Here is a 12,292-nt window from a genome sequence, read left to right as displayed (position 1 = left end):
AGATTTTTAACTGCAGGTTTATGTAAAACAACATTTTTAAAATACTATACGCTCATCATGTTAAATATTTAGTCAGTAAACAATGACTGGACAAACATGTTGAGATCCTTATTTGTGGGACTCTTAGTAAATTAGGTTAGCTTGTATAAACAGACATGCCTCAACAGTAAATGTGTATAGTGCCTGGACAACAAAACCAAAAATACCGTAAGGATATAAATACCAAGTGTTAAGTGAACATCTTGTATAACAAAAAGCACCCCTCACATTCATGCACTGCTCAAGGGGCTTTCCAGGGAAGCAGGAATCACAATGTTTGACTGAATGGGTGACATTTCTGTTGCAGTGAGCAGATATGACAAGCTTAATGAGGTCTGGCCGTGTCTCTATTGAGGTAAATAATATGCAGGATGTCACAGAATCAAGACTGTTAAGAAATGAGTCACTCACTCACGCATCATAAAAGGTAAAGCTAAATGCGCATCATACATTAATTGACACAGGCACACACAAACAAGCCATCACATGCACAGAGCAGTCTCACAATGAGACGGACAATGGCTAATGGCATAATGATACAAAAGGTAACTACAGTATCTCTTCTTTCAGGAAACATTACAATACAATTTCAGGGGAGACAAAAGTCAACATAGTTTAAAACATAAAACATAAAGATACCTTTATTTGGTCAAGACAACTACTCCTTTGTATGATTTTCTCATTGAGAAAGAGTTTTCTGACCAAACTTAAGACTCTTTTTTAATAAATGGCAGAAGTGATTAAAGTGTGAGAGCGAGATCACTTTTCTTTTTAAACGCTGACTGAGGTTTTGCTACATTTACCCAAACTGGCATTCATAGTTGCTTGCTCTAACTTTAATAATGTCGCATAATGAGGATGTATTATTTAATTGAAAGTAATTACGCCTTCATTATGTTGATACATGTCTTGCAGTGGGGCCATTAATGTGTACAATAGGCATCTGAAGTGCTACCACACAGTGTGATCGCAGGGTGTGTGTGCAACAATGCTGGGTAAACTAAAAGCATTGCAGATATCACAGCGTGGAGAGGGGCAGCGAGGTGGAACGGGTAAACATACCAACTGAGCATGCTTAAACAGATGCTGTAGGCATGTGAGGTTACTTCTGGCCCAACTGAATTGGATTAAACATCACATGAGGGGAGCAGTGAAGGATTGGGTGAGCATTTTGTCTTTCATTAGAATAAAATCAGGCCTATCTGCTGCTATAAACAACGCTGCCACTATCCCAATTAGAAAATAAACCCAAATTAAATTGATGGGCTGGGAATAATGAGTACTACTTCTAATATATTTATTGAGTAATTTGTATGCTCCAATGTTTATTCTTCACAGCATTGTTTTCATCACTGTGCCTGTAATAATAATGCAGAGAGGCTTGCTTTGTCAGTGAAGTATGGTGATGATGAGTTAACATGCGTTGGACATAACTTTATCTTTGTGACCATTTCTACAGATATCAAAACAATAAAAGCTATATAGTTTAGCCCACCCACGCACAGATTCAGAACTGACCTCTTAATGCTTTGCAGTTAGATGTTATGGAATGACTATGAGGGGAAAGATCCAAAACTCTGTGATCCCAAACCAGCTAGAGTTAAGACCCACAGCGACCGTGAGCAAGTGTTGACTCTCTGTCAAGTTGTTTTGTGAGTTCACATTTTACTTTTTTGTTTTTAAAACTTGTGAATTTTAGACTGTTTAAATCATAGACATCCTCGAGTGCTTGATCAAAACATACAGATTTTTCAACCAACTTAGTTCATAAAAAGTCTGCATCCATGAACAGGCCTGCTGTAACACTACTTGCCTAACTGGGTGATTTTATTTATTGGATTAATCAGATATATACTTTTCCTCTGACGCTGTGAACTGTGCTTTCCTAAAACAATCCCACAGTTTGTGGTCATTACAGTAAAATAAAGCAAACAAACAAAAGCATTTCTCTTTGACTGATGCCCAAGTTTGAACTTCAAAAAGCATGTCATTAAGGTTTAGGTATAAATCATTCTATTATAATTGTATCACACACACAATCTACACTGTTTGTACATGGTAGCAACCTTTTTTTGTAGCAGAGCCTTTATATTTCTCTCATCTACAACACAATATTGACCGCTAAAAACATTACTTAAAACTGAAATGTGCAGAACAAAAGTGGTCAGTTATTTAGGGAACATTCTGTTTTTCAATGCGACCTGAGAACCCACCATGACAGAACACCTCTCCATTACTCTTACCTGTCCACCCTGCAGTGAGCAGTCGACACAGCCGACCTGGATGTTGCCATGTTTGGCCCCTGGGATGATCTGCAGGCGCTCAAAGTCACTGCCCAAAATCACCACGTCACAACCTGACGCATAAGCCTATCAGGAGGCAAGAGGACAGCAGGAAGGGGAAAAAGACAGTTGCAGGTTAGGTCACTTCATCTACACTTGTTTTAGAGCCAGTGTCCCTAAGAGTAAGATTAGAATTCAACGCTCTACTTCTGTGACTCTCAGAGGGGCATTTTCCCATGAGCTGTGATTCACGGTGACTCTTTCACAAGAGGACAGACAGACAGAAATAGTTCTCCTATTGATCCACTCTCTGAATAGCATTGCAGTAGTATCTCATAGAGATAGAGAGTGCAAGAGCTGTCAGAGGTACTGTCCTTCCTTTGAATTTCAGACACACGGTCTTTAAACCTTCGGTAACAAAGACTTCCTGCAACTTTAAACAAGCATTGATAAAAGAGTAAGCATTAAGCTAACAGACCTATCTGACATATGCTGGAGGGAGAAACACAAAACATCTTGCAACTTGTCAAATGCCTTGATCTAAAGTTTTTAGAGATAAGATGGGGATACAAAAGGGTGGACATTTATTTGTTCACCTGCCAAATGGCTTATGATTATTATATAAGGATTTTCTTGGCTGCTTAGTCATGCAAATCCACTATCCAGTTGCTTATTCGACCAACATTGGCCAGGTACATGGGGTACATTTTTTGTGCTCTGGTTGTGTAAATGTTAGCAGGGATCAGGCCTCCAGCTCAGGCTGATTAAGTACTTTCTCTACCCAGTGAATTATGTCTTGACTTGAGAGAAATTGGCAAAATAATATCATGTTTTGTCTATGAAGTTGTTGATGTGTTTTACAGTGCATACACACCAGTTTACCTGAAACAAAGACACCTCCATAATAAAAAGAAGACACATTTGTACACAGAAACACAAGTTTCTTGCTTTTGTTCAGGCTGTCATCTAGTGTAGGACTTAGGCTTACTTATTTTTTTATTTCTTAATTGCAAACTAAGGAGGGCACACCTTTTGTTTCATTCTTAGTCCATAGGACAACACCACCCTTAGAAAAGCTGTTATCCTAGCAGCGATTTTTAAATACTGTACTTTTGTACTGCCTACTACAAAACAACCCTATGAACAGATCTCTCTGATAGTTGTGCAAAATCCTAAGCATTTGAGCTCCTAAATGTCTGGAAGGGAAATATTTCCAGAGCTTGAAATATCTTACCGTGAATGGCACATTGTTGACATTGCCTACAGAGAAACAATTGTCTCCAGGGTTGACAGCCCCAGTGAGGACCTGATGGAGATTCATGACTCTTTTTTTATAATCCCCTTGTGTTCCTTCCTCCTCTTTCCTTTCTCACAACACCCTCCCACTCCAGGTGAGGTTCATGGGAAACCATTGAAAGGATGTGTTCATTTTCATCTGTAGCCAGAACATTCCCGTCTCTATAGGTCTACTTTGAGAAAGAGAAAGGAGGAAAATTAAAGAGAGATGTAAACAGACAATGATTAGCTTCAAGCATAGAGCATAATACAACTCATGTTTATTGACAAAATGATTTAACACTTAAGAGGAAATAAATGATATTCAAATTGTTTCTGTTGCATTACACTTCGCATACAAAGTTCCTGAACATTTCCCACACTATTCTGTAACTGCTTGAACTTTGTGTCACAATAGGATTTCAACATCTGGAAGCATTGTGAGAAGATCCACTCATAATAAGTGTTAAACCTATTTGGCATACAGACAGCTATAAAAAGGCATAATGGCATCAAAGCTCATTTGACCCGAGTGGCCTATCATACAATCCCTGCCACATAGTGTGTCAGCTGATTATCATAGAGAGTTCTACAGCGAATAAAAGATTTCAGATTGATTATTGACAAACTAATTAGCATGTATAGGAACTAGAAAGCCCATCTGGTAAAAAAACAGAGGGTTCTTTAGAGGAAGTCTTAGGAATTAAGACCAGCTAGGTGTTAGTGTAGTAGCCAAGTACATTGTCATATAATCTCAGGCAAGACTTCTTTTGGTAGTCTGGCATCAGTTCCTGCACACTACCAATTTGTAAATTATTGTCATATTTTATAAAGAGGCAACTGTTTAATTGTCAACGCAAGATACAACTTAAGTTAATAATTGAGTGATCGGTTTCCAAATGTTTTAAACTATTATAAAACACAAACATCTCCCAGTCTGGGATTAATACAGTAATTCTTATTTTAAATGTAATTTGATTCAGAATTTAAAAACGGGTACTAAAGCAGGTTTGAGTTTTTGGTTGGGTGACACCAACATGACAGTATTTCATTTCTGTATTCTGGCAACCAAGCTATTAGACACAAAGACGCCTTTATTAAAAGGGTGCAATAAAGGAGTCACCGAGCCAAGTGGGTCACCACTGTGCAGTTTTACACACCTAGCTTCAACACTGCAAGGCATATTACTGCCCTTTACTGTACAACTTGTTTAATAGAGTTTGTTCCACAAGTTTTACTTCAGACACAGATAGGATTAACAAAAACGTAACACAGTTAATGAATAAAAATGACTCCTCTTAAAGGTTTACTGAATATATATCTCGATGTTTGGATGTGAGCTACATAAATAAATGAAGAGGTACCAAGGTAGAAATCCTTTAATATCAATGTTTTATCTGTACCATTGGCACATAGTGCAGTAAATTTAGGCTTTTTTTTTATGACTGGACAACATGTGAGTGACCCTGTGCTGTGGGGACTCACGTGATATGGTTTCACACGCCAGCACAATAAACAGAGCAAATTACACCACATCTGACCAACACCGTGATCCGTATTGATGAAACATATACTTGGTTAAGTGTCTCAATGATTTTAAGCAAACACTTCATACATCACATCCCCTTTTTAAGTCGTCGAATCATGACGCTAACTTAGCTGTCAAGTTAAGCTAGCCATCTGCAGTTAATAACATAAACACCGTAACATGAGCAATGTAAGAGACAGAAATGCACTACTTACTTTGTGCAGTTATGTTGTAACATCTACTGGAGATATCACGTATCTCTTCCAGCTGCTGTTACTGATAAATGTAGCTATCCAACGTTAGACGTTACATATTCGGTCCCCTCGGTTAGCTAGCGTTAGCGCGTACGTTATTAGCTCTTTTAGCTCCCTAGCTGGAAAGCCAGCTGTAGGTCACCAATCGCATACATTCAGTGTCTGACATTTAATGCGAGCCAAGACGAGAAGCTTTTCAATCACTTCTCAAAATGATGCCATAAGAAGGAACAAACCTCTCCCCAAGGTTAGCAAATAAAACGTTTCCAAGGAAGTAGCTTTTCCTTATGTTGAAGATGTGTCATGACTATTTCATTGCAGTGCATTATGGTCTTTGTAGTTGAGTTTTCACCAACAGCAGCGCGAGATTTGCAAGGCATTCGCTTGCTTCAGTAAAAAAAAGAAAAGAAAACACACACACGTAATAACGGTTACCATTCTTTTCCGGTGTTGTTATTTTCAACTTTTGTTATGACCTTAAAATATTGTGTTGGTAGTCAACACCTTCTCTGTTTGGGCGTTAATTGCATTTGTTTAAACTATTTGAATGAGCACATTGCTCAAACATCCAATTTTCTCTAAATCAATAGACTATTTAAAATGTGAGAGTGTTTCAATCTGTTCATACCATGGTAAAGATATTAAGTTTGTTACATTGATAAGTTAACATGTCTATATTTGGGAAATAGTTCTTCTTAACAAATGACCTTGTTAAACTTGACACAAAGTCTGTGATAAACATCACAATTTGTTTTATCCGAGCATTAGCTTAAATTAAAGTAATCCATAGATTATGATTTTTGTCTATTTAAGAGTTGTAGAAACTCAGGTCAATGATGACAACAGGCCAGCAATTCCAAAACTTGTAATGTTCATGGGAATTTATATCCAACACGACATGAGGACAAAATAAAGGAACAAAACTGATTCATTACCAACGATAATAAAAACGTTATTTTGGACTTTGGAGTTGGGACACATTCTGTGTCAATTCTTGACGAGAAAGAAACAAACGCAACCTATTCACAGTTGTCAAGATGAGCGACCGCCAAACTCAGATCTGTGGACAAGCATACATTTATTTACAAATAGATTGAAACCAATATTTCACCGTAAACTAAGCAAACAACATCAATCCTATATACGAAATCATGGTAACACACAGGTTGTAGAATATCTGGTTTATTGCATAGACTGTTTTTATAAATGTTTATTGTCATGGTCTGAGATGAAGGACAGAGGTCTGTGAACTTCTTGCAGTGTGCTGAATGACCACAGGGTGTCCCTCTTGCTCAATACACTGTAACCCTGTTCACATTGACGCAATGAAAGAAATTGACTAGCATTCCTGCTGTCATTATCTGATGTTCTTTGTTAAATGTATTTGTTTGTAGTACTGTATATCTAAACACATTTTTTCTTTACTTCTCAAATGCAAGTATGTTTAAATATTTCACATTATTACCATTTTGGTCGAAAAATAACACGATGGATGACTATTATTAGGTTGACTAAAAGAGGTAAGACCTGCAAATATGGCAACATTCTTTAAAATATGACATTTATTAAACACAGAATAAACACAGCACCAGCTATAATCTTTTATATTTTTCACAACATTTAGCTTGCAGCATGATTTTTAATTTCTTCTTTTCTGCATATTCCACCCAAGCCTTACTGTACAACCAATGGGCAAAACACTGTTGAATGTGGAAATGAATGAGGATGGGGGAAGGGGGGTTAGAGGCTTCAAACTCAATTAAAGTATGTGGAGATAAAAGGGACTGGCGGTCTTCATGAATAAATAAAATGGCTGACATGATGGTGACACTAGGGAAGGTAGGCGACATTTAATGTCATGTCAGTTGGATAGTGGTGATGATAAAACTGTTGTTTTCATAGTCAAGAAGTAGGTCACAGCATTAAAGATTTATTATAAATTGTTAATGCTTTTCAGATTTTACACACATATACAGCACATGACCACTGGATTACCACAGGTCTATTTGGGCTGGATGTAAATACTGACCATTGACTATATAATTTTTTTTTTAACACTGGATTGTACAGTACACACATACACACACATACAGACAATGTCCATATATAACCATCTCAGTGTTCCACCAGTCGATTTGACTTTGAGCACATTCAACCAGAAAATAAAAGATAATTATTTCATAGACAAACTCTTGTCCACTGTGTAAAGGATATTGCTGTTCAGTGTGATGTGGAATTTTCAGAGTATCTGTAAGAGTCCTTTGCCAGCAACATATTCTTTTTGCAGAGATCCAACAACAAAGAATACAACTATATTATGGTATCTGAAACTGGAATATTAAAATTGTAGGTTTAGTTTAGAACCCCCTTTTGTCAAAAACTATAAATGAAACACAGGCTGATACTGAAATACTGACTTCCGTATAGTGTTGTGTTGATAAAGAGTTGTCAGTTGTGTGAATGCATTCTCAGCCTCAGCTTATTTTTAAAGTCTGGGGCAGAAAGAAAGCTAAAAGTTAGAAGAGGCCCTACAAATATATTCTCTGCACATTTCCCAAAATACATTTGGCAGCATCCCTACAAGAGCCTACAATCCCACCATACTGTTAAAATTCCGGTGTATACAATTACCACAGTCCATGTTATGGTTGTTAAAACACTTATCTTCTACCTCCAATAATTTAGCAACTAACATAGATACATATTTATGCTATCTGCTCTCAACTAACAATAACATCAATGATCTTTCACATGCTTCACTTTATTCTTACTACTACAAGTATTGTATTTGATGACACTCACTCGGAAAATATGCTATCCCAATTCAATCCTCTCAAATGCAATCTGGCCTTAATTTCTTTAAATTGCTATTATCTTTATACAATCGATGTCTATCTATTGTTGTCCATGCATCTGTTATTTTCTTTTATCTCTTTAAATGGGGGGGGGGGGGGGGGGGGGAGAGAACAGTAAACTACTTGCTCTTTATATTCACAAGCTTCCAGATTTTGTTGTGCAAAATGGTTGTATTTTTAACTAATAAGGGGGGGATAAAAAATAGTTAAGGCTTAAAATAGAAAGGGCATTTTTTTTGCATCATGTCTAAAATGTAAACATGAGACACAAGAGGGCAGTATTGATACATATTTAAATGAAATAAGCTTGGGCGTGATGTTCTCACTGTCAAGGTGATGTAATTTAACCTTAAGACAAAACACACACATGACTGCTGCACATTCGTTTGTTATATTTGAAATAGGCCTATTGCTAGTACTGAACACAATCTGGTTAAAATAACCAAAACCACTGGCCTCAGTTTTAACAATGATGTTACACTTATTTTCAAATTACACATAAATCTTGATGGTAAAGTTTGTGTCTCGCTCCAGATAATATGAACCGAGGCCCAGCTACTTTGGAAGGTTGATTCAGTCCTTTCTAATGCATAATCCATGAGCTTTTATTTTTCCCTTGAAATGTGAGTTGTGTCTTTGAAGTGTTTTGTGGTATTATTATACAGTGGTTTGACGAATAATAATGTTGATGTCTTGTATGAGCTGTAATTACTGGATCTAGAGGTAGGAGGGCAATGCCAAAATGGGCTTGAAGTTACAGTGTGGCCTTGCTTTGAAGTTTGGTGGGTGGGAGGGTGGGGGGGAACAGAGTGAAGCTGCCTAGCTTCACTCTGACCACGGGAGGGACGTGAGTAACTAACCATAATGAAGCATAATGGCAAATAAAACAAATGTTCTTTTGAAGGGACTCCCCATTTAACATTTGGCTTTTGTAATCACAAAATGAAAATAAATCTCAGGGTAATTACGAGTATCCTTTAAACACTCATCAAATGATAAGCTTTCATTGTGGTATTTTTGTGTGCAAAAGTGAACTTGGGATAGAGGGATAATGGGCTTTGTTTGCACTCAGTAAACCAAACCAGCTGCACTGCACTGCGTAGTAGTGTTTCTGAGAGTACACTCTGGCAGATTTTCTGTTTTTGGGATCTACCTGCTTCTCCTCATCTGCACTATGATTTCAACACTGGCCTACATTTCTGCGTAATACAGTGACCTGAGTAAATGTCTCCTTGGCTGTGAATGTTTTTGAACCAACTGGACGTGTGTTTCCGTCTGTGTGTTTTTGAATGTCAGCATGTGTGAAGGCCTGCGTATACTGGCACCTGAATCCATCCAAACTGAATATTTGTGCGTCACTACACAAGGTCTGTATGAGTGTATCTTCTGTGTGTTTGTGTTGCTCTTGAGCCTCATCCTGCAGAGGTGACTGTGAAATGATGGGAACAGACATTACGGTCGGAGGAAGAGGGGTGAACAGGCACGCAGGCGGCAGGATATCCCATCACATTAGGGTTGCTGCTGCGCCCACTTCCTTCATCTCTTCCCAGGAAGAGGTCAGCAGAGGTCAAGCAGGCTCCTCCCTCTGTCATTATCCTTCCATCACCTGCTGTCCTCTCTCTGTGCTGACAACAGAACTTTCTCCAGTCTCTTCAACCTTTACTCCTGGAAGCAGCTTTTGCTCTTTATGATCACCCACCCCTTTTCTTTTTCCTCTTGTCTGCCTTTATGATTTTCACATCTTTTTTTCTCCATCTGTTCACCAGTTCTCTTTCCTTTCATAGCCTTTTATTTGTCTCTTTTTGCTCTTTTGATAGCCCTACATCACTCTAAATTTCCCTCTGTCATTTTCTGTTACATATTCAGAAACTCTGGGGTCCCTCTTTCTGTTCAGATTTCTTTTGTTGAGTCTGCAGCTGATCTCTAAAATGCAACAGGGATACTGAACACCCGCTGCTGCTTTCACAGACAGACTGGAAACTGAACCAAATTTTGTCAGGGGAGGATCTCTGGTGAGTTTTTAGTAAGGGGAAAGGGGACTAGCTGTGTGTTGGGAGCCTAGGAGGCCAGCCTAATGTGTGTCAGAAATACAGCTCAAATCTGGGGCAAGTGGCAATGCAATATAGATGTTATGTCATCATGAATATTACATGATAGACAACAATGTGCTGTGTTGGAATAACGTATGGTATTGACTGAACTCAGTCTGATCATTTGATGTTTCTATATTCTCTGTCAAGCAAATTTTAAGTTAAATCTTTAAGCCATCATAGCAAAACACGACCGCTGCTTTGAAATAGAGCAAACTTCATTCAGTTCATGTATTAAACAAAAGTTCAATATTCTAGCATCATTTTTTATACTTTAAGCAAAAGCTGTATCAGTAAGTATCTCACTCAAAATAGGAAATTAGTGAGTTGTTTTTTCAGATTTAAAATGAACAATGTTGTTTTATACGGCAGATCTCTCCTTGTTCTGAGCAAGATATATGGTTCACTCATATTTTTCAAGATATATTTTGACTTTGTTTGAGCTAAGGTCTCTTCATCATCAGATGCTTTGGCATCATTCTTTGTCTGGCTGCTTCCATCTATCTGTGGGAGCTAGCTTAATGAGGAGACAGGAATATTTTTCCTTGTTTTAAGCATAGATCACAAAGAAGAAGTCCAGAAGCCATGTCTCTCAAACAACACACATCTGAAAACAAATCGGATCAGTGTACAGACACTAGATAAAAAAAACTATTAATGCAGAAATAGTTTCTGTCTGTTCTAAACTAGACTCAGATATAAGTGCTGTCCAAATTCAGAACAAGTGAAAGGGTTTAAAGTTTTTGATTAAGTTACTTTCACCTTCACTTAAATCATCCATTATTTAGGTGTCATATTTCAAAACAAATTTTCAGGCATTGAGCTAAAATGAAGAATCACGTGGGGATTTGTGTGGAAACACCAAACTGTCCATGTTTTTAACCTCATTAAATGATCTGTTAGTAGTAAAAATGCAATCTTGTGTTTAATGTCTACGACAGATTGTTGAGCTATGGCTGTTGCATATACCTGTAATGGGTCTGCTTGGGCCATTATCCTCGATGATATCTGGTTATTATGCCTGTCTGATTTATATTGCCTCTGTCGACCCTCACCCTCAGTGACCTACATTCACTTTCATTTCACCCATTAATCATTTAGCAATTCAAAGCAAAGGTCTGTGTGTAGAGGAATGCAGAGGGCTTGATCATGATGGCATTAATTATCCAATGACAGCAGAAAAAAACTGCCCAATATTATTTACGTACAGGTGCTGTCATTGATGTGCTGTGGATTAAAGAAATTATTAGAGATATAAGAGATTCATTCACGATCGCCTTCGACAAGTTTAGTAAGCTAGCTGTCTACAATAGTTGCATGCAACACTGTGGTTTTTAAGGTTAAAGGTCAATTTGTGAAAAGGATTAAACCTCCTGTAAAATGGACTCTCATCCATTCAACCCCAATCATCCAAAGAAAACCAGTATGTAGAGATGATGCAACAAAAACAACCACTGAACACTCCAAAGAAAGAAATATTGTGTAGAAATTAGGTGATGAAAAATAAGGCAGAGATGTATGAGATGTACACATGTGGACACGCAGATTGCAAGAGTGGAGGAAATACAAAGAAATGTCCTGGACTGAAAAATAGATGAGCACTACGGGTGTGTAAGAAGAGGCTGGATTACTTATTCAGTAGGAAGTGTGTGTAGTGTACAAGTCATTAAATCAACTACTTATGTAGCCCGCCCAGGTGAACTTCAGGCTGGAGCTCAGGGAGAGAATTGAAATGCCTGGGTCAAATCTGGATCTGGATTTGGATCTGGATCAACCAGCTGAGAGGAAGATGGGAATAATAATATGCAATGTCAGGGGAACATCTGCTTCCACTTTGTATGCCATTGTAGGTTTCTCGAGCTATGCCGTGCTCCGCAGCATCATTTCCTCATAAAATCAATTCCACTCAACACCTGATATGCATTCGCAGATGCAACAAGGTAAGGAAGGTACACTGTGTTTCATTGGT

The 12,292-nt window shown here is 37.9% G+C and overlaps 1 protein-coding gene across 4 annotated transcripts in view; it reads right to left on the bottom strand.

Moving 5' to 3' along the window:
- Positions 1 to 5,673, bottom strand: part of LOC134873783 (dmX-like protein 1) — a 49,772-nt gene extending 44,099 nt beyond the window's left edge. For 3 of the 4 annotated variants that reach the window (XM_063897637.1, XM_063897640.1, XM_063897639.1), the window contains exons 1-3: positions 5,340 to 5,673; positions 3,556 to 3,790; positions 2,283 to 2,408 (exon numbers count right to left, since the gene is read on the bottom strand). In XM_063897637.1, coding sequence (XP_063753707.1) covers positions 2,283 to 2,408; positions 3,556 to 3,642 — 213 coding nt within the window. In that variant the 5' untranslated portion in view covers positions 3,643 to 3,790; positions 5,340 to 5,673. The remainder of the gene's footprint in view (positions 1 to 2,282; positions 2,409 to 3,555; positions 3,791 to 5,339) is intronic. The other variant, XM_063897638.1, reaches the window with a different exon arrangement.
- Positions 5,674 to 12,292: the final 6,619 nt, after the last annotated feature.

This window comes from Eleginops maclovinus, chromosome 12 (assembly GCF_036324505.1).
Source record: "Eleginops maclovinus isolate JMC-PN-2008 ecotype Puerto Natales chromosome 12, JC_Emac_rtc_rv5, whole genome shotgun sequence".
NCBI classification, from domain to species: domain Eukaryota; kingdom Metazoa; phylum Chordata; class Actinopteri; order Perciformes; family Eleginopidae; genus Eleginops; species Eleginops maclovinus.
The sequence above is the reverse complement of the archived record's forward strand: the minus strand, read 5'-3'. Positions and strand labels throughout refer to the sequence as shown.